The sequence below is a fragment of the Rhinolophus sinicus genome, chromosome 1 (genome assembly GCF_057876585.1).
Source record: "Rhinolophus sinicus isolate RSI-liver-muscle chromosome 1, RSI-T2T, whole genome shotgun sequence".
Lineage (NCBI taxonomy): Eukaryota > Metazoa > Chordata > Mammalia > Chiroptera > Rhinolophidae > Rhinolophus > Rhinolophus sinicus.
This window is the reverse complement of record NC_142501.1, coordinates 39,865,632-39,893,019: the sequence shown is the minus strand read 5'-3', so window position 1 is coordinate 39,893,019 and position 27,388 is coordinate 39,865,632. Positions and strand designations below refer to the sequence as shown.

Genomic DNA, 27,388 nt, shown 5'->3' with positions numbered 1-27,388 from the left:
AAGCCGTGCATGGAGTCTGGTATTTTTGTTATGGCAGCCCTGTCAAACTAATACACTTGACAAATCCTTTTACCATGATCGTTGACTGAAAGATCTCTGGGCAGTTTGACTGCTGTTTGCAAGGACCACTCTATGAAATTGAGGTAGAGAGGCGTTCAAGTAAATGGAAACATGGGCTTACCCATGGACTAAAATAGAGTCATTTAGTTAGGGGAGGTTGGCAGGTCTGGATCAAGCTACATCAACACAAGAGGCAAAAATTTAAAAAATAATAACAGTGATAGTAGTCTTTGACTTGGATTTCATCTTCACTCATTCAATAGATATTTGTTGAGTTCCTAAGTGTCAGGCATTGCTTTGGGCACTAGGAAAAGATGGCAAACAATACAGGCATGGTCCCTCTTCAGGGCTTAGAATGTGATGAGCTAGATACTAAAACGGTTACACAAAAGAGGTACAATATATAATGAAAATGTATAATGGAGTGGGGGGTAGAGTCTGGAATGTCAGGGGAGGAAGTCCTTGAAGTGACACTGAAGCAGAAAAGGAGTAGGAGTAGCCACACCACAAGGAGGCTAAGTGCATTCCATGGAAAGGAGGGAAGGCCAAAACAAGCCTGGCTTCCCCTTCTCAAAGGGAGAGCTCCCAGTGGAATCTCACTTGTATGCCCAGCCAGTCATCACAACCCTTCATTTTGGTGCCCCGGTGGAGTCAGTTATTCCATTCTCAGCTTTCGGCATTTTGAGTAGCTAATGCAGATAGGACTTTCTTTTTTTTTGAGATATAATTGACACTGTGTAAGTCAATTGTGTACATTTAAGGTGCACATGTGTTGATTTAATATATTCATATATTACAATAACAATAGCATTAGCTAATGTCCCTATCATATCTGTCATATAATTATTTTGTTTTTGTGGTGAGAAAATCTAGTCTCTTGGCAACTTTGAAGTTTATAACACAGTACTGTTGACTATAATCCTTAAGGGCTAAAAGGCTTATTCTGTCTCATGAGGTTCAAGGCTCCTGCTAATGGGTTCTGTACTGCCCACGCTAACTTGGATATGCTCTGGCCTGTCTGAGTTCATGGTGGGCACATCGGGGAGAACATGGATGCCTGTATCTGGGAGCTCAGAGGTAAAAAGAAAATGTGCCTCCAAATTTCAATTAGAAATTTTATGGCAGTCAAAACAGATGGTGGCCACCAAAAATTAAGTTCTGGATTTATGATATTCCATTCATCATTGGGGCAATTTAGAAATAAAAATTTCATAGGTTACCTTGATATTAAAGAATATCAATTTGAGCAGAAAACATTTTATCTGTGAGGTTGTACATAATTAGTTTTTTAGAATTGCATTCCCTATATAAGATAAAAAATAGTGGATAGATGATAAATTAGAGTGCTGTCAGTGATCACAGGCTGGATAGCTTAACAAATTTATTCTCTCACAGTTCTGAAAATCAAGAAGGCCAGAAGTCTGAAATCAGTCAGCGTCAGTCCATTCTGGAGGCCCGGAGGGAGAATTAATTCCATGCTTCTCTCTCCTCTCTTCTGGTGGCACCTCACAATCCTTAGGGTTCACTGACTTGCCTAACTCTCCACATTTTTTTTCATATGGCTTTCTCCTTCTGTCTCCTTCTGGGTTTCAAATCTCCTTCTCTCTTACAAGGGCAGTCATTGGATTTAGGGTCCATTCTAAATCCAGGATGATCTTATCTAGAGATCCTTAAATCCGCAAGACTAACTTGCAAATATGGTCATATTTAGAGCTAAAGCAGGTTAGGACCTGGATACACCTTTTGGGGGTTTACACATGATAAAAAGGTTTGCAGGATCAGCAATAAATTGCTGGCCAATTCTTAAAAAATACAGATAGAAGTTGTTGCTAAGTATTAGTTTTGTGGTAAGGAGATAAAAAGCCCTAAAAATAAATTTAAGTATAAATTAGGTGAGCATTGTTTTAAAATTAACTTGGGAGCATACCAATTTTTATTACTCATCTTTATTGATAAAATAGGCTCCTACATACCTTCAGACATAAATTTAAGGTTCTGCTTAAAAAAAAAGTATGGGATGGAAAAACTTGTTGCTATATAATAGAGTAAATGTCTATAAACCCAAGATCTTAAAATTATATCCAAGTAAGAAGACTAAGAATAAATTAACTCACCTTATTTGTTTACGAAAATAGTTATTTACCAAGTAATGTTTTATAATAGAGCTGCCTCAGTTCACTGCCTCAGACTTAATCTCAACAGTGTAGCTTATTTTCTTCAATTCTAACTTGGGATAAAAACTATGTGAATGAATGTGCCATCAAATTAAGAGATACTTTCCCCAAAAGCAATAGAAAAGTCAAAAAATAAAAACTGCCATCTATTTATAAACTATTAAGGCCTCTGAATGAGAAAAAAAAAGAAAATTCATGTTTGGGTCAATAGCCCTTTTCTATTCAATCAGCCCCATTAACCCCACTTACCCCAAAATTAAGATAGAAAAATTCTGAAAAGTAGTCTTGACTTTTACCAATATACGAAATTATACATAAAAATTGCCACGTAAATATTCAATTATATACTCAAAAGTAAATTTTCTATTGTGCTAATTTTAATATGTATTTAATATAAATTAGTATATTTAATCGTATCTGATAATCTTATCCTTTTGTTCTATAATCATCACAAAAGAAAATTTAGGTTTCAATTGATGTTAAAGCACATTTCTATTTCTGGTGGCTTTAATATATATTGGATATATATTAAAAAAAAAAATAAAACAAATACTTCTAACTCCATAGACATTTTTACCCCTTTTGACTGAAAGGTTAGCAGAACAATCTTAGAGGCTATAAGGACCAGATAGATGGTGCTTAAGAGTAGATCCAGGAAAATTTTAATTTACTTTTTCTGTATCTGTTAAAAGTAATTACTTTAAAAAAAAGGGGGTTTTATGAGGCAGAGAAGTTCCCAATTTACTTTAAAATAACCAAACAGTTCAACTCTGTTAGCTAAATGAAATATATAATATCCTTAAAGATCAACCAGAGAAGAGAAAAATCTCACCTTCATTACTGATTTAGAATCAAAACTTATTTTTTCAAAGGAGTAGTTTAACCTACTAAATATGTCTTTTATAAGTTCTTTCTTAGAAAGTAGTATTCCTTCTCTTTCATTCCTGAAACGATATTTCATATACTTAGCAAGTTATAGACAATTGTTAGCTGAGTATTAATTATGGTAAATTAGCTAAAATTAAATTCTTTTGTCTATGGTGCATATAAAACATTTCTACAGCCTTTCAAACTGAATTTTGACAAAAATTTAAATTAATGGAAGTTAGAGAGGCAATCATTAAAGCTGACGTCTCAACGGTAGGTACATAAGCTATATGTTAACTCTGACACCAAACAGGGAGGATTACATTTAGTATGATGATCTTACATGCACCACGTTGTGGCAAAATTTATATTTAAAATTGGGATAATTTTGTGCATTCCCAAACATTTATTGGGAGTATTTATATTTAACGAAGTATCATCCAGAAAGCCAACAGCACTTCTGAAAGATCTTGATATGTTCAGCAGTCACTGAAAATCTTCAGTTTGTTCACCAACTAACAAAGGCTTAGTTTCTACTTTGCAATTGTATTTGGAAATAAAGTCTATCACCATGAACCGCATTGTTGCTATTTCTTAAAAATATCATTGCCAGTGCACTGTACATAGAGAAAAGAAAGGGGAGCTTGAGATTGATTTTTCTGTGAATTCATTCACTTGAGTAGGTCAGTCCCAGCCATTGTTTAGAGCCTTGTAAAGAAGCTCCTCAGCTCTTCCTCAGACTCAGGTCACTATTGGTCACGAATGCTGACAAAGACGTACTCTCCGACACATCGTCTTTTCTAAGGTTCAAAAACGATTCTCGAGTTATTTGAAGGATCTCTCTCAAGCCTTTGTTTTCTTGCTATAAGAAGGCAAACAAAAATAAAGATGCGGTCACCAAGGTAACAACAAGAGTACGACCATAAGAAAAGCCAACATGACAAATAAGCAAGTTCTGTAATGGACGGAAATGTGCTAAACGATGTGTGCAGTTGAAGTTGACAACCTGAATCCAGAAAACACTTTTTTAAAGAGGTCAGAATCGTGCACAGTGTCTTCCAGCACTGCAAAGCCTTCTCATTTACGCAGCTGTAATTGTAGACAGAACCTCAGAAATTGCCTTATTTTACAATCACAGTATAGATGAAGAAAAGAACATCTAGGTTTATGTCTATATAAACTTACAAAGTTTGTGAATAATACTCTGGGACTAGGACCTCATACTTTTAGTACTTTTATTACTTTCCACGATAGCATGGAAAGCGGGACAAGCCATCTGGTTTGCTTCCCTCACTGGAATTGGAGAGCAGCGGGGCTGGCTGAGTAGATGGCAACATTTTTCAAGAAGGAAAGTAAGTGACCAAATTTAGCATAGACAACTTTGCCTTTTTAATTTTTTTACTAGATTAGTTACTGTAAGAAATTTGCAGATGTTTTATAAAAATGTTTATAATTTATTCTCTACCACTTTGTCTTTGGTCTTACTTTCTAAGTTTCAGTGGTATAAACTAGGGGTCAGCAAACTACAGGCAGCCTGGCTTGAGACTCATTATTGGAAATTAAGTTTTACTGGAACATAAGTAAGCACAATCTTTTTGTGTGTGTATATTTTTGTATTACACTGCTTTTGTATTACAATGGCAGGGTTGAGTAGTTGCAACAGAGACTGGTTTGCAAAGCCTAAAAGATTTACTGCCGGGCCCTTTACTGAAAAAGTTTGCTTATCCCTGTTTTAAAGAATGAGAGAACACTGTATGTTTAGAGACAGAAATCATTTTTGGCCCTCTAGAACCAATTTCTCCACCACAATTTCAAAATGAAGCTTTTAAAGTATAAAGGTCTATTCTACTGATGTGGATTATTCAACAATGACTTGTGTTATCACTACCACAAAATAAAGGACAAAGGAGACAAAAGCCTTTATATTCCTCACAAAAATACAAGTGCCCCAAAAAAATATTATTTGTGGATTTAAAAAAATTTCCCTGCATCACTGTGATCTCTAATAGAATGAAGACATTTTAAACATTGCTAAACTGAAGAAGTATTTCGCCTAATGACAGAAGCAACACAGGATCAAATTTTCTCAAATACTGGTATAAGTTACTACCGATCCTAGACTCTTGCATTAGTACATAAATGGTCTTCCATTATATACACATATAACCAGTATCCAGTATCCAGATTAAGATCATTACCAGGTTCCCAGAAAAGCATATATACACATATTTCAAAATGGGATATATTTTCTGGCATAAATCTTTACGTGGGCAATTTTCACCTACATTTGCAAATTAAAACTTACTTCAAGTTGAAATATTCTTTCCTGTTCCTTGCAACCCTGTTGCTCATCAATTTCAATGGCTTTCCTCATTACTGCTGCCATTTCAGTTATCTGGTCAACGTGAGCTTGCAGTTCCTAAAAAAAAGAGACGGGAGTTGCAAATGAGTGAAATACTTTATTATTTTCATTTTTGGATCCTCTCCTTTTTATAAAATTTGCATTGCCACTTAATATGAATGTAATAGTCTTATGTTGCATTTAACATGACTGTAATATACCAAACAGGTATTTACAAGACTGACTATGAATGACCACGAATGATATCAGATTTCGGTTAGAACAAAAATTAAGGATAAGCAGCACGATGTAACTAAACCCACTAGCAAGAGCACTCATATTTCACGTTCCTCTTACCACAAATAATCAAGATTTTCTTTTTTTGCACGTACATATACTATTGATCAAAGTAATGGGAAAGATAAAAATTGTTGACACATTCAATCTCTTTCCCCCAGAAATTTATAAATCTTTTCTGTATTACCCATGTCTTAAAACCTGTTCTAGATTATAATCCCTGGTGAGAGGAGAAACTATCTTGTTTATATTTGCCCATTTGTGTTCAGTACATAATAGATAATAAATATTGAGTAAAATAAACAGTTCTGCTTTTAAGTATTAAAATATTAAATGGTCTTCTTTGCACAAACTGTTCAAATATAATTTCAGTATAAAATACTTTTTTTTTTTGCACACAAATAACAAATTTCTTCCAATCTCATTCTTTCTTTTTTGCACACCTACAATGGCCAGACACTGTTAGGGAATATGAATATGAATCCTGTTACGACATGTGCCCTGATTTCAAGGAGCTTACAGTCAAGTGAAAGAGACACACACAAGGTTTAAAATCAACAGAAACTTGAGAATATTTTTTAAATGAATAACTTCTACAGACCATTGTTCACAGACAATGGAGGGTTATTTTATTATATTAAGGACAAAACATTAAATATAAAAGTCAATAACTCCCCAAATAAAGTTAATAACTCCCCAAACTCCCTTAGATAGCTGTATATTCTCTATTTGTAAAAAGGACTTGAACAGGACCCCAAAAAACCTACAAAATTAGTAAACTATGCAAGAAATAAGATGGAGGGCAAATAGAAATATCTTTAGAAAACACATATTTAATATCTTCTTATCCAACAAAGATGCAGGTCCTTATATTATTTTAATGGGGAAACCTATACAATGCTAATATTCAGGAAGAAGGCAGAATGAAGGATTAATTGACACTGCCCAATATAATGCTATTTAAATGTAAATTATTTAAAATCAACTACATTTAAAAACATTAACAATTCAGTTCCTCAGTTGCACTAGAGGCACTTCCAAGTACTCAATAGCTACATGTGGCTGGTAGCTTCCATATTGAATAGCACAGATAAAAAACATTTCTATCATTTTAGAAAGTTCTATTGGATTACATTATGGTAGCAAGAGTGATATCAAGACAAACATCTGTCATATTCTGCAATAGTTAAAAAAATTATTAAAATGCCTCCTAATGTCAGGGAAGCATAATGTTTAAAAGGAAGTTAAGTACAGTTAAGTGCAACAGCAAATTGAATAAGGGTAATGAGTAAAATTTTGAATTCCAACAGTTTTCTCAGTTTATGATTTGGCATCCTATGGCACTGACCCAGGTGAAAAGACTACACAGAAAGCAAATAATTCTTTGCCTTTGAAATGGAAGAAACTAAGATACTACTAATTTTTTTTTTTTTTTTTTTTTTTTTTTTTTTTTTTTTTAGGACAGAGTCTATTCTAATAAAATCATCATGAGAAAAAAAATTATTCAAATGTAACAGTATTTTTATAGGTCCAGTTCATGGGTGGTTCACTTTTTACAATAAAATCTTTGGGGAAGTATCAGATCTTTTACTGGGTACACTAGGCCAAGACCTGTGCTTTCAAAATGGTCTTAAAGGCAAGAAGTGTCAGCAACATAATCCTTGAACTATACTATAATAAAATGCCTTTCATTTGTAACATTTGTTTAGGTTTATTTCAACTTTGCTCAAGAAAGACCTGCCCCAAGTTTAAAAAGAAAGACATTTAAGACACAAAGTAGAGTGTCCTAATATACTTGATCATAACACCTGGACAAAGGCATTTTAATTTTATTATAAACTCAAACTAAAGGACTACAAACTATCAAAAATCTGAATTAAAATAGTTCTTTTAATAGTTTGATTGAACAAAACTTTTATGAAATAAGATTAAAATTATTGCCAAGAAAACATCTTTGATGTCCAGAAAGAGAGTAACTGTTTAAAGCTTACTAAAATTTTGCAGCAACAGATAATAAGAGCACCAAAATGAAAAGCTGGCCTGAACAACCTTTAAAGCCTACCACTATCCAACAGGATGTGTGTGATACAATACACAGAGAATTAATGACATTTACAGTTTCTACACTAAATATTTTTGCATGGCTATCAAAAGCACAGCATTTCAAAAAGTAATTTCATTTATTTGCTGATTTAATCTGGCAGGAAAATTCAATGTAAAATAACTTTTTAAATGGACACCCCCTTCCACCCACACCCCAAAAGTTGACTGTTTGATTTAGTGTACATTCTGATTTGCTTCCAAGTGCCTTCTCTCCAGTCCATGTTGAGGTGCTTCAAGGATGTGTCGAGATGCATCAAGGAAGAATCCTTCGGAGTTGTTACGATGTACCATGTCAATCTGTAGTATAGAGTCATTATAATGTTAATACGGATATTATCCGTAATTTAAAAACTGAATGAGTGTTAGTTCATGCGTGTTAGCCAACTGTTTGAAATGTTTGCTTTTTTAAGATTTCCAAAAAGGCATCTGTTCAAAAATAATGTAAAACTGAGTATTTGGATGAAAATGAGTACGTCTCAAATGTTTTGATGTTTACAAGTGTGCCCAAAAACTTTCAGGAAAGAGCAAAATTCTCTATTTCTGGACTCTCAAAAAGGTCTCTTACTCCAAAATGCTGTTATGTATAACTGTTTGTTACCCCTAAATGTGTTATAAAATTATTTTTGTGTTTAGGCATATCAGAGTGCTTAAACATGTTTTAGAATCCTGTATTTCTGCACCTTTATCATACAACTTTCTCTGCTCACCCACTTCTGCTTGTTGACACCACCTCCCGATAATTAATTCAAGGCTGGATTTAGATGGATTTCTTCCTTTCCTTGACATCTTCCCAGATTCTCTTTATCCTCTAATCTTACTTCCTCTAGTATTCCAGTAATAATTCATATCTCTATTTTAGGATTCATCATATCCTACCTTATATTACATAGTTATGTTTGTATTTGTTATCTCCCATTATACTGTAAACTAATGTATTCATTCATTTATCTTATTATTAATAATAACTAAATCAGTGCAAGTGTTAATAAATGTTTAATTGAGTCAAAGTCTCTCCTTTTTGGGAAAAATAAAAATCACAAACATTAATACATATTAGTTAGAATTAATAACAAATAACTGAATAGTCATTTTATGGAGGGCAAGGATCAGCACTTACGATGATGAATTCAATTTACATAATGAATAAAGATGGTTTACAGCTATCTTAAGAAATGCTTAACTTTGCTAATTAATAAAACAGCTCTGGTGAATGGTAAAATCTAATGCATTTTAGAAAACATTTGCTTCTGTCATAGCTACTACCGGATGGGACTAACAAGCTGCAGTATCTTATTCTAAGCACTTTTGTCAGAGTATTCTTCTCTTTAGATCTTAAATTTGTTTCTTAGGTTATTAAACATAAAGACTTCTGGAATTTTTCAAGATTACATTTATTTTTACCAATAATTTTAAGTCAATTCATTTTGTACCTTAAGAAAAAAGTTATACATTTAAATTTAAATGTTTTTATAATAATCTCATTTAATAATAGATACATTTTATATTAAAAAGATTGCCACTTAAATAGCCAAGGTTTTCCTTTTGGTTAGGAGATGAATAGCATAATTAGTTAACATTAAACTCTTATTTATTAATTTATTATTTTACTATTTGACACAAGAGGTATCTTTTACTACCGTAATATATGAAGTTGTCACATAAAGATCTATTTATTAGGTATTTAATCTTAATAGAATTAATAATTAATTTAAAAATACCTACAAGAACCAACATGGAAGAAATATTTTAAAGAATCTAAAATGTGTTTCAATGATTGAGAAAGATGAAAATATGTCTTAAAATCAATAAATATTTCTTAAGCAATATTAGTTATAACTAATAATAGTTAGCTCACTATTATCCAATATAGATCACTATCTAGTAATCAATACCTAGTAATCACAATCTATTTTAACATTTTTGTCTCACACCAGCAGTTAAAATTCAATTTAAAACAAAAGATGAATGGTAAAGGATTATTCTACTTGTCTTCACAGCAGTCATTAGCAAACACTGGGACACACACAAAGGGAACAGATACAGGGATGACAACACGGAAGAGGAATAGAAGGGAAAACACTAATTTCTAAACCAGTTCAGTTCTGTCTCTAAAAATGATGCTTCTGATATGTGATTTAAGGGGAGAGGAGCCAAATTTTTAATATATTGGTTCTTTTTTTCTCCCTGAACCCATGGTTCTCCCATTATAATCAGGATTATTTATAATCTGGATGAATTAGCCTCATTTTGAAAATAGTTTTAAGAAACACAAATCTACCTTTAGCTGCTTTCAGATTTTTAAAAAAGTTTTCAGCATTTCAATTTTTGTTTTTGCAACAAATGCCAAAACATGAATCTGTTAGAAGAAATATTTCTTAAAAATCACATAACCTTATAAAAATAACTTTGAATTGAATAGACTTACCTTTATTTCTCAAATGGAGTTTATTTTCTAACATACAGAGGGTACCAAAAAAATGTATACACGTTTTAAGAAAAGAAAAAACTGTATTAAAATTGTAATAGTCAATATATACTGATAACAAAAGATGACTACAAGTCATGTGTATACATTTTTTTGGCACCCCCAGTATATTAAAGCTGCTAGGAACAATGGGAGTTAGAAGAAGAAATCAAACAAAATAAGAAATGAAAAAGATAAGGAAAGCAGAAAATGTCAAGAAGATGAAGTATTCAATATCATGTTAGATACCTTTGATTAAAAAAAAATCTGAACACAAGTTAACCAATTGTCCTTCTTTTCCATTTCAAATTATATTTATAGAATGGATTACCTTGGAGTGCTGCTCTTTTAATTTCATTATTATTCCCGGATCATCTTTTTTGCTAGCCATTAGCAATCTAAACATTTGCTCGCGATACTTGCTCATTATAAGTTCCAAGGCAGACTGATGTTCTTCCAGGGATGTACGTAATTCTATCAAGAATAAGAGTATATAATCCAAACTTGAATTAAAGATGTACAAAAGATTCTCTTCTAGATTACATTTATTAAAAAAGAACTTATAAAGAGGGTATTTTAAAAAGAAAACATGATGGATAGAAATCTAGCCATATAGAAATAAAGGATATCAAATAGAGTCCTTTATTAGTTTTTTTAAATGACCACTTTAAACGCAGTATTTGAGAATCATTTCAACAAAACATTCACTGAACAACAATTCAGATGTATCAGATGACATTATATCTGAGGAATACCAAAAGGCCATAGAGCTCAGAGTCTAGTGGAGAAAACAAATACATAAATAATTATAATATAATGTGGTAAGTGCAGAATGGATCTCTACTCAGACATACATGAGAAGTCTGTGGGGAGAAATTGGTGAAAACTTCACAGGGTATACATTGAGATGAACTTGCATTCCTTGAGTTGAAAAATAAAGGAAAGGGCATTCTAAGCAGGGAGGCATGTAAGTAGATGGTGTGTTCAGGAACTAGTTCAGGATGGCAAGAGCAGAGTTTTCATGGGAAGAGAGGTATGGGAAAAAGACGACAGAAAAGAAGGATTGGATTGACTTTAAAGGCCATTGGATAAAGACGTAAGTGTACAGTAAATCCTCACTTAACATTACTGATAGGTTCTGCAACTTTAAGCAAAATGACCTATAACGAAATCAATTTTACCATAGGCTAATTGACATAAACAAGAGTTAAGTTCCAATGGCATATCATCAACATTATAATGAAACAACATTGAAAAAATGACGTTATTTGAGGACCTGCTGTACTATGAATGTTCTTAGGCAAAATAATATATGATCAGATATATTTTTGAAAAATCAATGTAATGCCGATGTTAAAAGGGGAAAAGAGAATGGAATCAGGGAGACCAATTAGGACAGTTCAGGCAAGACACTATGAACACTAAGCTGGGGACTAAAGCAGTGGGATTGCAGAGAATGAAAATGAGTTATTTCATAGGTAACAACAGTGGCACAAACTGGATATTTACGATGAGAATCTAAGATGATTCCAAGCAAGGCAGACATTCAAATGTAGGACAGAATACAGAGCAATAAATATGATTTAGACATATGGACTAGGAATGAAGCTAATGTCAAAAAGTAAATTTAGTTTTCTCATTTTTGAAAATATTAATTGCTCCCAAGTTGGTGGTACAATTGCAGATTCAAGTTCTCTTTTGATTTTCTCTACGTAGTGATAATATATCTTGCCTTTGTTCTCTTGTTGCAATTCTCTGATCTGTCTGTTTTCTTGCTGGATTCCCATAACTAATGTGGACCGTGGCCGATGTCTTGCAACTTCATTAAGTTCTTGAATTTCTTCCTGATACTATTGAAAATATTAAAAAAAGAACATGTGGGAAGAAAATATTTGAAAATACCTATCTGAGGCATCTATCCGATAAGGGTTTAGTGTTCAGAATATATAAAGAACTCTCACAAAATAACTCAATTAATAAGAAAAATAACCCAATTATAAAATGAGCCAATAAGATAAATAAGTTCTGGGGATCTAATGTACAGCACTGTGACTACAGTTCACAATAGTGTACTATATACTAGCAAGGTTCTAAGAGAGTAGATCTTAAATGTTCTAACCACACGAATGCAAAAGATAACTACGTGAGGTGAGGGAGGTGTTCACTAACCATACTGTGGTAATCACCTCACAATATATACCCAGGGCGCCAGAAAAATGTACACATATTTTAAGAAAGGAATTGTAATACTCAATATATACCAATAACAAAATTGTAATACTCAATATATACCAATAACAAAAGATGAATACAAGTCACATTTGACTTCTATAATTACAAGAGGTGCTCAAAGTGGTTACCATCAACATCCAGACACTTCTGATTATGGCGAACTACTGCTTGAGCAACGTTGACCGAAGTGTCCACTTGTAGCCATTTTTTTGGCACTCCCAGTGTATACCTATATGTATATGTCACACACATATATATCACCTGAACATGACAAAATTCTAATCTAAAGTAAAACTGAAATACACAACTTAGGTACTTTTCAGTTTTAGAGAACATTAAAATAATAACTAACTACTAATCAAGCAGAATTTTATGATTCATCAATACATACATGTCAATGACTGCTTTTAAAAAAATGGAATCAACAAGAAAGAAAAAAAATCAAACCTGCTTCATGGCTTCTACTCGCTTGTTGAGAGCTGTGGTTTGCTCAATCAGAGATTCTGCTGCATCATCATGATCTCTCAGTCTTTCAACAAGAGCTTTAGCATCAGCGAGTGCCTTCTCAATTGTGCAACTCATTTCTACAGCAAGACCTACAATTAAAATTAAAATCAAGACTCAAAACAAAGCCAGCATATCATCTTATTTTAGTTTCATGCTAACAGATATGCTTCTGAAACTACATTTGTTATAGGATTGTTCATTGGGAAGAAAAAAACACCTAAGAACACCTGTTTTGCTTCTGTGAAAATGCCACAAGCTTGAAAGTGAATTTACAGTGTTCGAAAAACTTAGAACACATATAAACAATTTGCAGATGTATTACAATGTATTTAACATACTCTGAATTTATAGTGCGAAAAAAGTACACATCAAATGAATACATTTCATATTGTATAGAAATTGTGCTAGTCATGAGGGTACTCTGTTATTTTTACATTTATTAGTCTGTATTCTATAGTCAATGATTGTCAGTCTCTGACTATAAGATCTTTAGCCTCTGCTTGGTCAGGTGACTTGAGCAAAGTTCACAAACACACACTATTGACTAGCCGAGGTGGCCTCTATGTCATGCTATGTCAAATTATCAACCCTCTTCTGGAGGAACTTCTGCTTCTTATATGAAGTTGCATTATAATTCTAACTCTTGCACTTTTCTTAGTAAATGGTTAAAGAAAAATAAAAAGTTTTGACTTTGAATGCTGGCCATTGTGGAAAACCATTTTTTTTAAAAAAGATTTTATTGGGGAAGGGGAACAGGACTTTATTGGGGAACAGTGTGTACTTCCAGGCCTTTTTTCCAAGTCATTTGTTGTCCTTTCAATCTTAGTTGTGGAGGGTATTATTCAGCTTCAAGTTGTTGTCCTTTCAGTCTTAGTTGTGGAGGGAGCAGCTCAGCTCCAGGTCCAGTTGTCTTTGCTAGTTGCAGGGGGTACAGGTCACCACCCCTTGCGGGAGTCAAACCAGCAACCTTGTGGTTGAGAGGACGCACTCCAACCAACGGCGCCATCCGGGAGCTCAGTGGCAGCTCAGCTCAAGGTGCCGTGTCCAATTTTAGTTGCAGGGGACGCTGCCCACCATCCCTTGCAGGGCTCGAGGAATCGAACTGGCAACCTTGTGGTTGAGAGCCCACTGGCCCATGTGGGAATCGAACTGGCAGACTTTGAAGTTAGGAGCATGGAGATCTAACCACCTGAGCCACCGGGCCGGCCCCGGGAAACTTTTTTTTAATATTCCCATGCCCCATCCCCTCCCCTTTGGCAACCATCAGCTTGTTCTCTACATCTATGGGTGTTTGTTTTGTTCTTTTTTTAGATTTCATATGTAAGCAAAATCATACAGTATTTGTCTTTCTCTGTCTGACTTATTTTACTTAGCGTACCCTCTTGGTGTAATCCATGTTATTGCAAATGGCAAGATTTCATTCATTTTTACTGCTGAATATTCCACAGTGTGTATATGTGTGTGTATTTACACACACACACACACACACACAATTATGCAATGAACATATGGGTGCATAATTTTTTTGAATTAGTGTTTTTGTTTTCTTTGGATAAATACCCAGAAATGGAACTGCTGGAATAATATGGACACTATATTTTTAATTTTTGAGGAAACTCCTTATGTTTTCCTTCATGGCTGCACCAATTTACAATCCCAACAAGGGTTGTGTTCCCTTTTCTCGACATCCTCGCCAGCACTTATTGATTTATTGATGATAGCCATTCTGACAAATGTGAAGTGATATCTCGTGGTTTGAATTTGCATTTCCCTGATGATTAGTGATGTTGAGCATCTTTTCACATGTCTGTTGGCCATCTGTATGTTTTCTTTGGAGAAATATCTATTCAGGTCCTCTGCCCTTTTTTTAATTGGATTGTTTGTTTTTTGGTTAAGTTGTATGAGTTCCTTATATATTTTGAATATTAACCCCTTATCAGATGTATCATTTGCGAATATCTTCTCCCATTCAACAAGTTGTCTTCTTGTTTTATTGATGGTATCCTTCACTGTGCAAAAACTTTTTGGTTTGATGTAGTCCCATTTGTTTATTTTTTCTTTTGTTGCCCTTACCCAAAGAGATATATCCAAAAAGATATTGCTAAGAGCGATATCAAAGAGTTTACCACCTATGTTTTCTTTTAGGAGTTTTATGATTTCAGATCTTACATTTAAGTCTTTCATCCACTTTCAGTTTATTTTTGTATATGGTGTAAGAAAGTGGTCCAGCTTTCCCAACACCAAAAAGACCATCATTACTCCATTATATATCCTTGCCTCCTTTGTTGTAGATTAACTAACCATATAAGTGAGGATTTATTTCTGGGCTTTCTATTTTATTCCATTGTTCTGTATACTTGCTTTTATGCTAGTACCATCCTGTTTTGATTATTGTAGCTTTGTAGTATAGTTTGATATCAAGAAGCATGATACCTTCCACTTTGTTCTTTCTCAAGATTTCTTTGCCTATTTGGGGTCGTTTGTGTTTCCACATAAATTTTAAGATTAGTTGTTCTATGAAAAACTTTTGATGTGCTAAAATCAATAAATAATGTTTAAGAAGAGCTAAAAAAATTAGGAGACGAACACAAAACAATCAAGTTAGGTTCTTCAATTGGTATGCTGAGATCTCAAACCAAAATTTTAATTTTAAAATAATGTCTCTCAAAAACGTTAACCTTCTGAAACTTACCATCCTTGAATGTTTTTCATTCTACTAAGTTTTACTTTCCCTTCTATATGAGTCATCTTTCCTTCAGAGTTCTCTCAAAAAAAAAAAAAAAAAATTAAAAAAAAGCCACACTGTAGAATTACTAGGCCAGGAGCCAGGTCTATAGAAGTTAAATTAAAACTCTGGTATGGATCCAAGTTAATGGCTACAATTAAGGATTTTCATCAATTTTAGAAAAACAGAAATTTGCTATAGAAAACAGGACTTTGTTAGATACTACTGCACTGTACTACAGCTCTGTACCAACCAGTTCAATTAATTATTAGCTTCTCAGATACAGAAAAATGCCGCAAACCAGAAAAGAGAATATTTAAATAATCCAAGTGTGTAAAGTAAAAAAAAAAAAAAAAAAAAAAGAAAATACAACATATCAGGCAGTTTCAGTAGGCTTTCATTTAAGGTTATATTTAACAAAGATTCAAAACTGTAAACTAAATATAGATGAAAAAATAGACTTCAGAAAACATTCAAACAGTATTCTTGGTTATATGCAACAGCTGAGCTTTCTTATTTATATGGATGTCACTATGTCTACAATTAATTCCACTATTAGAGAACACAAGATCTTTCAGAGCTAAATTTTAAAGTTGTCTGTAAAGAAAAAAAAAAAGGCGGGGGGACGAATTGACGTGTAATAAATTAAAAAAACACACACTTAAAAACATAAAACATTTGTCTCAAAGTAAAAATAACAGATGGTAAAAGCAAACTAAAAAAATTGGAATTCTAGAGAAAACTGTAAAAGACTTGAGAGAGATACGGTTTATCTTGGTTTAACAGAACAATTTAAGAACTAGGAATCTCTAATACCAGCTCTCAATCTGTAAATGATATTGGACCCACTATCAGAATACTTCTTTATGCTCTGTAACATAAATATACAAATTTAATAGGATCTGTTTCCAAATCAAATGCACTAAAGCTCCTACAGATGATCAGATGATAGGTGATCTAGCCATGAGAATACCAGTACTGTGTATTAATAAAAATTCTGTAAGTTGCCAGAAAAAGAAAAAAAGGCTACTCTCCCAGAATTCTCTGGGCAAAATAATCCACTGGCACAGATTATTAATTGGAGCAGAGTCCTGAATCTAAATGGAATCTTCCTAGATAATCATAAATCTTTCCTTTTGAAATATAAAAAGGCTATGCTGTGTTCTGGGGATATTAATTCGACAACATGGCACCAAAGACCCACTGCCTATTAAATCTCATGTCTTAATTCAATAGCTAAGGCTTAGCCTCCTTGCCTCAGAGCAATCACAGGCCTCAATTAAAACAGTCAAAGCATCTTCAAAGCTTGTACTAGTATATTATACTATAGATTCCATGTAACTATTTGAAAATACTTTATAAACAATTGGCTTTGATTAAAAGTCCTTATGCCAGGGCCTCATATAAAACAACAATAAAGTCATAACAAATCCATGGAGAAGTTCAAAGATTCCACCATCTATAGATACACAAAATCTGGCCTGACAAATTCCAAAAAGAAACACAGGATGATCAAGTTGTAAAATCCATGAGATAAGAGGTGCCACTATCAGAATGGTTACCCAATAGCACCAGGTAAAACCTCTAATTGACAGAAGAAACTCCAAGAATCATCTCATATAGTATGGAAAAAAACTGGCCACAATATTAAACACTGATGGGAAAATTTTTTGGATATCAAAGGATGTGTCCCAGTGCATGCCTTATTTATAAATAAATTAATCTGGAAAAATTATAAAGATGAAGCAAGGACTAAAATCATTCCTAAAAGATTTTCTGAACATCTTCCAGTGGATTTTATAGGGCTACATCTCGCTATTGTTTAGGAATATGTAACATTCCTAAATATACTAGTGTATTTGTATTATGGATAGATTGAAAAAGTCCCTGGGTAAAAAGCCATAATATTCATAATGGTTAAAATACTATTATAGTTTGTGTCTCCTACCAAGGACATTCTACCTTATCAATTAAGTAATACGGAAACATACTTAACTGGAACAGTTATGAATTTAAATTATACAACACTTTGCCTCTTTCTCAGTAATCTTCCTGTTTTCATCATTCCAAGTCATCAGCAAATCCCCAAAAAGGATAAATCCAAGAAGGTCCAAGCTCAGACACATCATAATCAAATTTTTGAAAACTAAAGACAAAGAAAAAAATCTTGAAAGGAGACTAGATAATGGAACACTTAAAGTGCTGAAAGAACAAAACTGTCAGCTAGAATTCTATATCCAGCAAAAACATCCTTCATATATGAAGGTGACATAAGAATCATTCTCAGATGATGAAAAAAATTCATTTCTAGTAGATCTGTTCTAGAAGAAATTCTTCAGAGAAGAAGCAAAATGATATCAGAAGGAAAATTAGATGATTTGAAATAAAGAGTAAAAGAAATTGTAAATAGCTATGCAAATACAATAAACTATTCTCTTTGCTTTAAAATGTCTGCTGTTTGAAAACAAGAACTGTAACTTTTGTCTGATGGAATTTTCAGTTTATGTAGATGTAATATGTAATATAAGTATAACATAAAGATGGGAGGGTAAATGGGCCTATATAGTGATAGAATTTCAACATTTCATTTGAAAATGATAAAATGTAAATTCTAAGTAGACTGTAAAATAGTTATATATATTATATACATATTATATATATAATATATATATATATATATAGTAATTACTAGAAAACACCTAAAGAAACTGTACAGAGGCAATAGTCAAAACCACACTAGATGAATTAAAATGAATTAAAAATGTTCAATAACCCAAGAAAAGGCAAAAAGGGAAACAAAGGAACAAAACATTGAAGGAATAAACAGAAAACAAACGATAAGATGGTGGACCTAAATACAAACATATTAATAATCACACTAAATATAAATATTCTACACACTAATTAAAAGATAGATTACCAGGATTAATTTAAAAAACAGGATCCAACTATATGTTGTCTATACGAAACTCACTTCAAAAATGATACAGGTAGGTTAAAAGCAAAAGGAGGAAAAGATATTATATGCTATATAAACACCAATCAAATAAGCACAGGAAAAGATGCTCAACATGATTAGCTATCAGGGAAATGCAAATCAAAACCATGAGATACCCCACAGCTAGTAGGATGGCTATAATAAAAAAAATAATAAGTGTTGGCTAGGATACAAAGAATTTAGAACTTTCATAAACTGCTAGATGGAAAGTTTATGTGCAATCACTTTGGAAAACAGTCTGCAAGTTCCTCAATGGTTAAATATCTGATCCAGCAATTCTACTCCTAGGTATACACCAAAAACGTAAACGTGTCTGTCCATGCCAAAAACTGTACATGAATGTTCATAGCAATATTAAAAACTGCCAAAAGGTAGAACTAACCCAAATATCTGTCAACTGATGAATAAATAAAATGTGTTATGTCCAAAAAGTAATACATATATATATATACATATATATGTATATATACATAAATATATATATAAGTTTTTTGCAAAAAAATGTTTTGCAAAAAAAAAGGGAGTAATGTACTGGTACATGCTACAACATGGAAGAAAATTGAAAAAATTATGCTAAGTGAAAGAAGCCAGTCACAAAACAACCCCACACATTTTATGATCCCACTTATATGCTGGCCAGAAGAGGCAAATCCATAGAGACAGAAAGTAGATTAGTGGTTGTCTAGCATAGGGAAAAAGGGGGATATTGGTGGGGAACAGGGGGAATAGGGATTGACACTTCATGGGCACAGGATTTCTTTCTGGAGTGATGAAAATATTCTAAAATTGATTGTGGTGATGGGTTGTATAACTCTGTGAATATGCAAAACCCATCAAACTGTAAGCTTTAAATGGGTATTTACCCATTTAAATGGTGTGTGAATTACAGCTCAATAAAGGTGTATGATAAATGAATTATATCTCAATAAAGATATTATATGATTTTACCAAAAAGAGCTGGAGTTGCTATGTGAATATTTAGATGAAGTAGACTTTAAAGAAAAGAAAATCGCCAGGGACAGGCATTATATAATGATAAACAGGCCAATTCACTAAGAAGACAGTAGAATCCTAAATGTATATGTACCTAAAGAGAGAGTTTCTAAAAACATGGAACAAAAACAGAAAGAACTGAAAGGATAAACAGACATATCAACACTTACTTCTGAAAACGTCAACACTTCTTTCTCAGTAAATAATAAAACTTGTACACATAAAATCAGTAGGAATACAGAAGAAATGAATAAACACCATCAACTAAGTGGACTGAATTGATATTTATAACATGCTACAATCAATAACAGCAGAATACACATTATTTTTATGTGCATGTGGGACATTCATTAGGATAGATCATATCCTGAGTCACAAAATAAACCTTAACGAATTTAAAAGAACTGCAATCATAATGGAATTAAACTAAATGGAATTGACCATTATGGAATTAAACTAAAATAAAAAAAGAGACAGGAAAATCTCCAAACATTATTTATAAATAATCCACAAATCAAAAAAGAAGTATTTTTGAAAATTAGAGAATATTTTGATCTAAGGAAACACAAAAACACAAGATATCAAAACTTTGGCATACATGTAAAGCAGTACTTTGAGAGAAGTTTATAGCATTAACTTATTAGAAAATTAGAACGATCTCAAATCAATTATCTAAGCCTCAACCTTAAGAAATCAGGAAAAGTAGAGCAAAATAAACAAAGTAAATAGAAAGGAGGAAATAAGAGCAGAAATCAATGAACTGAAAACAGGACAGCAACAGAGAAAAGCCAATCAAACTAAAAGCTAGTTCTTTGAAAAAGCAAATAAAGTAGATAAATCTCCAGCAAACATGATCCATTAAAAAAAAAAAAAGATACAAATTACCAATATCAGGAATGAAAGAAGAGATATCTCTGCAGACTCCTAATTCATTAAAAGTGTTAAGTGAATACAATAACAAATTTCATACACTTGAATTGGGTAACTTAGATGAAATCAAACCCACAAACTACATGAAGTCACACAAGAGTAAATAGATAATGATTAATAGTCCTATAGTTATAGTTGTAACTATTAAAGTCCTATCCTATAATAGTCCTATAACTATTAAAGAAATTGAATTTGTAGTTAAAAATATGCAAAAAGTCTCAATTTGGTTTCAATGGCAACTTTTATCAAACATATAAAGAAATAATAACAATGTTACACAACCTCTTTGAGAAAATAGAAAATACTTCCAAATAAAAAGATTCCAGCATTACTCTGCTACCAAAACCAGACACACTCCAAAGAGAGAAACCACAGACCAACATCCCTCATGAACATAAATGCAAAAATCCTCAAGGGAATATTAGCAACTCAAATTCAGCAACATATAAAAAGAATAATATACCATGACCAAGTAGGGTTTATCACAGAATTCAAGGGTGTTTCAATAATCAATGTAAGTAACCATAAAAAAAAACAAAAACAAAACCCATTTGATCATTACCAATTGACGCATTTGAAAAAACACAACGTCTTCTCATAACAAAAATCCTCTGCAAACTAGAAACAGAAGGGGATTTCCTCAAATTGTGAAAGGACATGTCCAAAAAATTATAACAAACACGATAGTTAATGGTGAAAGACAAGGTTTTCTCTAAAAATCAGGAACATAAATGGTCCCAATCACTACTCCTATTCACAGCAACGTGCTGTTTATGTAGAAAATCCAAAAAAAGAACTCCTGTGACTAATATGTGGCTTTAGCAATATCACAGGCAGGATACAAGATCAGTACACAAAAAAATCAATAGTTTTTCTACATATTAGCAATGAATTGGAAACCAAAAAAAAAAAAAAAATGTATTTACAATAGTTCAAAAAAATGAAAATTTGAGGCATAAATCTAATAAAACACATGCAGGGTATGTACACTGATAACTACGAAATGCTGATGAAAGAAACCAAAGAGAGCCTAAAAAATGGAGAGACATACCGTGTTCACTGATTGGAAGACTCAACATAGTAGGTATGTCAGTTTCACAACTGATCTACAAATTTAACTTAACTTTCAGTCACAATCACATTAGGATTTTTTTGTAGAAATCGACAAGCTAATTCTAAAATTTCTATGGAAATGCAAAGAAACTAGAATAGCCAAAAGAATTTTGAATACAAAGTTGGAGTAATCACACTACCAAATTTTAAGACTTATTATAAAGTTACAGCAATCAAGGTAGCACAGTCTCACCCCAATAAATTAAAAAAAAAAAAAAAGATAGCACGGTATTGGCAGAGGTAGTCAGAACAAAATGGAGTTCAGAAATAAGCTCACAGAAACATGGCCAATTGATTTTTGAAAAAGGTGCAAAGGGAAGTCAAGGGAGATAGTCTCTTCAACAAATGGTGTTGGAAGACTTTACATCTATATGCCAAAATATTAACCCTGACATAATTCTTATACTTTACACAAAAATTAACTCAAAATGGATCACAGCTCTAAATGTAAAATGAAAAGCAGAAAAATCTTTGTGAACTGAGGTTAGGCAAAGAGTTTTTAGACATGATACCAAAAGCTTGACTCATAAAAGACAATTTTAATAAACCAGACTTCATCAAAATTAGAAACTTGTGCTCTGGGAAAGACACTGTTAAGACAGCCATAAAACATACAGACTGGGAGAAAGATATTTACAAATTACATATCTGACAAAGGACTTTTTATCTAGAATACATATAAAATTCTCAGAATTAACAATAAGAAAATGATCCAATTTTTCAAACACACACAAGACTTTAACATTTGACCAAAAAGATATATGGATGGCAAATAAGCATATGAAAATATATTCACCATCATTAGCTATTAAAGAAGTGTAACCGAAATCATGATGCGATTCACTACAACCCTATTAAAATGGCTAAAATATACTGCCATGGAACAACTGGAACTCTCATACAATGCTAGTGAGAATGCAAAACGATACAGCTGTTTTAGAAAATGGTTTGGCAATTTCTCACAAAGTTCAACACAGCTACCATATAACTCAGCAAAACCACTTCTGGGTATTTACTGTAGAGAAATGAATGGATAAACAACCTGTAGTACATATAATCCATAGGATGGAATACTACTCAGCAATAATATAGAACAAAGTACTGATACAGGCAACAACTTAGATGACTCTGAACAGCATTATGCTGAGTGAAAGAAGATAGTCTCAAAGGGTTACATACTGTTTCCATTTACCTGGGCTGCCCAAAGGACGAAACTATTGTGATGGATGAGACCAGTGGCTGGATGTGGGGGTGGGGGGGTTGGGTGGCACTACAGAGTATTCTGGGATGATGGATAGTTCTGCATCCGATCCCCTGTGGTGGTTACATAACCCTGTATATATGTTAAAATAAGTAGAACTGTAATTCAAAAAATTACTGTTTTATATGTTACTTTTAAAACTGAAAAAAATATCACTCCTTGTCACTCAAGGTTTGCCTTTGTCTTTAATTCACCTGGTATATATTTGCATGTATGTACAAGGAAGGCATCTACCTATATTTTATTTTTCTTATGGGGGCCCCAGTTTCATTTATTGGATAGTACATTCTTCCCCCACTGAATTTTTTTAAATTGAAATATATTTGACATATAACATTATGTAAGTTTAAGGTGTACAACATGACCTGATACATTTATATACTGTAATATTATTACCAATGTAGTGCTAATTAGTGCCTCTATCATGTCATATAATTATCGTTTCTTGTTTGTGGTTAGAACACTCCCACTAAATATTAATGCCACAGCTGTTATGTTTTCTTCAATAAATGTTACGGGTACATTTCTGAGCTCTCTATTCTATCTCTGAGTCTATTTATCTATCAATCTCTGTATCAATACCATGTTGCCTCAACTGTTACAGCTGTGAAATAAAGTCTTACTGATATGGCAAGCCATCTTTTTCTTCTTTAAAATTGCTGTATTCAATCCAAATATACCTCTAGAGCAATCTAGAGTAAAATCAAACTGCTAGGTAATCATTTTAATTAATTCAAACTGTTGTTAGCTTTCTGAACCTGAGGACTATAAACTTATTTTATCTTTTGGTCAAAAGGACAAGCGTTATTCCCATTGTATCAATGAGGAAATAGAGACTCAGGGATTCCAAAAGAAAGGAGCTGAATGACAGCACCATACAGCAAGGAAAGAACCAAGCTGGTACCACGAATAGAATTTCTGATCCCCAGTCTAGTATTCTACTCAGAAGCAAAGGTGAATCCCCAGGGCCCTGTTTGCTTTTACCTATATAGGAGTAAAAAGCACCTTGGTCATCCTGGCTGGAAAAACAGCAAATTCCCTGACCGTACTTCACCAATGGGACTTCCAAGATATTATAAAAACTGCATTTCAAGCTAGCAATAGAAAATAAATGGGAGTGTAAATGAAGAAAAGATGAAAAAAATAACAAAATTTCAAATATATTTCCTTATAACTAATAAAAGTCTAGTATCCATTTTAATTAGGCATTATAGTTAATTATAACACCAATGAATGTGTACTGATAGGCTTTTTGAAATTACAATATCCACTTTATAAAAACATTCTCTAGATTTCATAATGAAATACTACCATCAAAATAAACTATATTTAAAATAGCTATTCAGAGAAATGAATTATAAACATCAGGTAATTCAAAGTATAATTTTATTGGCACTTCAGAAAAACAATGACACAGTTTCTAAGAATCTGCATGTTCATTTCCTGTATGTGAAACCACAGAAAAGTTTACAATATTTTATATTTTACCACCTCTTTTGAAAAATATTGTGCTTTCCCCCTTTTCAGCCAGTAAGTGGAGTGGGAGAAAGACTGTTCTCCAAACTCTCTAGCAAGTTTTAAATTTTAAAAAATACACTCCAGTAAAAAAAAAAAAGTATTCTCAATTTATTGCCTATTTTTATAGTGCTTATCTTAACTAGTCACAGTGCACTTACATTATCTTCTATAAGTAGTCCCAAATTACAGGTGAAATTTTTCTAAAGTAGGTTTTTTCCCCCTGCATTAGCTACATACTCGCCCACTTTACCACCCAAAGACATTCAGTCAGAATCCTGGCAGAGGGTTCAGAACATTACACTGCTGCTAAAAGAGAAACCACCGCCCACTCATGACGGCAACTGACAGCTGTTTAGTTTTAGATTTTGGTTAAGGAAATTTTGAAGAAACTTAAGTTACTCTTCTTTTTCTTTTATTCACCAATCCACTATCCTATAGCTTGACTTATAGAAATAGTGTGACTAATGATATACCACGTAAGTGTCTTCAAATGTTAATCTAGTTAAAATTTTTTATTGGGTTGTTCAGGTAGATATGTCTAATGTTAATTAGCAGATAACATTAACAGAGACATGTACAGAAACAGAAAAATAAAAAGGCATAGTATGGCTTTCTTATAAACATATAATCGAAAGAGATCAAGAAAGAATGCATGTAAATTACATATGAAATAAGCACCTTATACAGACATATCACTGTATTTGAAAGCACAGAATATTTCCAGTTCTTGAACATGATGGAATGAACACGTTTGAAGCTTTATGATTAATTTTTAAAAGTGGAAAGAACAGAATTTGAAAGTAAGGACACAGGAGAATTTTTTAAAATTACATGTTACCTTTGAATTGTAGCTAAATATAAGTAGCATAGACACATATGTTCAAACAGACAATTCAAGAAAGAACTAACCTAATCTAAACCAGTTATTTCTAATCTATAAGCCAAGGAGTCATTGGAAGAGTTGCATGGATGTACATACACCAAGCATGGTCTGTAGTCTAAAATATTTCTCTCACACATACATGCCACTGTTTTTCAAATATAGACACGTACTAGTATAATAAAATACAAAAATCATTTAAAAACATAGGTTTCTTTTGCCATCATGCATAATCTCAATAAACAAATACTGAAAGTACAATTACTTGTGTGTGAGGGGTACAGGGTTATTAGTATTTAACACAGGTCAGTGGTCATTCAACTAATATATATGGTTCCTTCTGGCTCTAAAAATTCTATGATTTTGAGGGAACTAACGACTCCTATGGTGAATCTTTTGAACTATTATTACATTATAAATATTGACACATATGTATATGTAAATAACGCCTGCTATGTGCCAAACATTGGACTACCTTTTATTACAAATATGAATAAGTCAGACTCATGTTCAAACTGGCACAAGAGACAGATACATGAACAAATAATACAACCTAATAAATGGCCAGAACTGTTTCAAGTGCTTTGTTAGCCCAGTGATTTTTATCAATGTCATCTTGGGGGAGTCAGGGTGACAATGATCTAAGGACTGGGTTGTTATAGGTGTTAAAAAAAAGATTTAAAAAGGAGAGTAAGCATTCTAGACAGATGGTACAGCACGTGCAAGGGCACAGAGCTGTGAAAGTGCATAATATGTTTGGGGAAACAGCCTGGTCGTGTTGGTTGGACAGTAAAGTATCTGGAGAAGCAAGATGAGAATAAAAAGGTAAAATGGTCTGGGATAGATAGTGAAAGGTCCTGAATGATAATGCTTAACCATTAGGAAATAATTCGGTCAGCAATATGGTTATCGAAAAAAATTAGGGAAAGACGTGATATAAACAGATTTGAATTTCAGAATGATAACTGTATGGGAAGGATGATGGTGGGGAAACTCAGGAGAGGGCAACTGCAGCGATTCTGGTGAAAGAAGGACCAACACAGTGCAGTGCAAGTGGAAATGCAAAAACAAGGACGAAGGTTTCTAGTTTGGACAGCAGGATGGACACTGGTCCATTATCAAAAACTGGATACAGAAGAAAGGCAGGACGAAAACCAGGAAAAGAGGAGTATTTCTTGGAGGGCAGTTTCAACAAAAGAGGGAGTAGTTATCCATGACAGAGGCTGCCAAGAGGTAAATTGAAAACCGAAGAGTCCCTCTTCCCTCCCCTCAATGGTGAGCTCCCAGGTGGGTTAGGCAAGAAAAAACCAGATACGGAAGGTTTGTCCACAGGGTTAGGGCCAAGGCTTTTCATTAAACGTTCCCCACCTCAGTTCCGGAAAGACGAGCTCAGAGCTGAGGCCGGGGAGGGGAAATATCGCTCGGATAACCGGCGCGGGGAAACGACTAGGGCCGGGCAGCAGGTACTTCAGGGGGTGCAAAGCACCAGAGTGGCCCAAGGGAAGGAAGCTTCCGGCTCCCTACGCCTTCTTCTCGTCCCTGGACTTATTCCACTTACTCTGGTCTCAATCCCTCGGCAGCCGTCAGCTGTGGCGATTAGGACTCAAAGCCTCTGCCAACGGGGACCTATGCACCCAAAGAAGAGACTCCTCTCTCCCGTTAGGTTTCTTCAGCGAACAGACGCGGAACCCGCCGGAGGCAGTCGGGGGAAGGCTGGGGGATCACGAAGGCTCAGCCCCATCACTAGCCGGGGTAAAACACCTCCGACGACTCCCTCGGACCAACGTTCCCACAGCTCAACCTCGCGAGACTTCCTTCCTGGCGTCACCGTGGAGGGCAGAGCCCAGAAATTTATTTGCGGCGTCTCGCTGACTTGCGCGAGAGGTGGGGGCGGGTCCATTCCAAGTCCCTCCTCATTAATCAAC

The 27,388-nt window shown here is 33.6% G+C and overlaps 1 protein-coding gene across 3 annotated transcripts; it reads right to left on the bottom strand.

Annotated features, from left to right (window-relative positions):
• Window positions 1-1,988: 1,988 nt before the first annotated feature.
• On the bottom strand, window positions 1,989-27,289 carry FGFR1OP2 (FGFR1 oncogene partner 2). 3 transcript variants are annotated; one of them, XM_088798533.1, is made up of 7 exons: window positions 27,022-27,256; window positions 12,986-13,134; window positions 12,039-12,156; window positions 10,638-10,780; window positions 8,026-8,139; window positions 5,407-5,520; window positions 1,989-3,963 (listed from the first exon to the last, which is right to left on the bottom strand). In XM_088798533.1, exons 2-7 carry the CDS (start codon window positions 13,118-13,120, stop codon window positions 3,826-3,828), a joined length of 762 nt encoding a protein of 253 aa, XP_088654659.1. In that variant the 5' UTR covers window positions 13,121-13,134; window positions 27,022-27,256; the 3' UTR covers window positions 1,989-3,825. The 3 variants fall into 3 exon arrangements, with proteins under 3 accessions (XP_088654659.1, XP_088654661.1, XP_088654660.1); XM_088798534.1 differs by having other exon boundaries at window positions 3,628-3,963; window positions 27,157-27,289; XM_088798535.1 differs by lacking the exon at window positions 8,026-8,139 and having other exon boundaries at window positions 27,022-27,289.
• Between the last annotated feature and the right edge of the window lie 99 nt (window positions 27,290-27,388).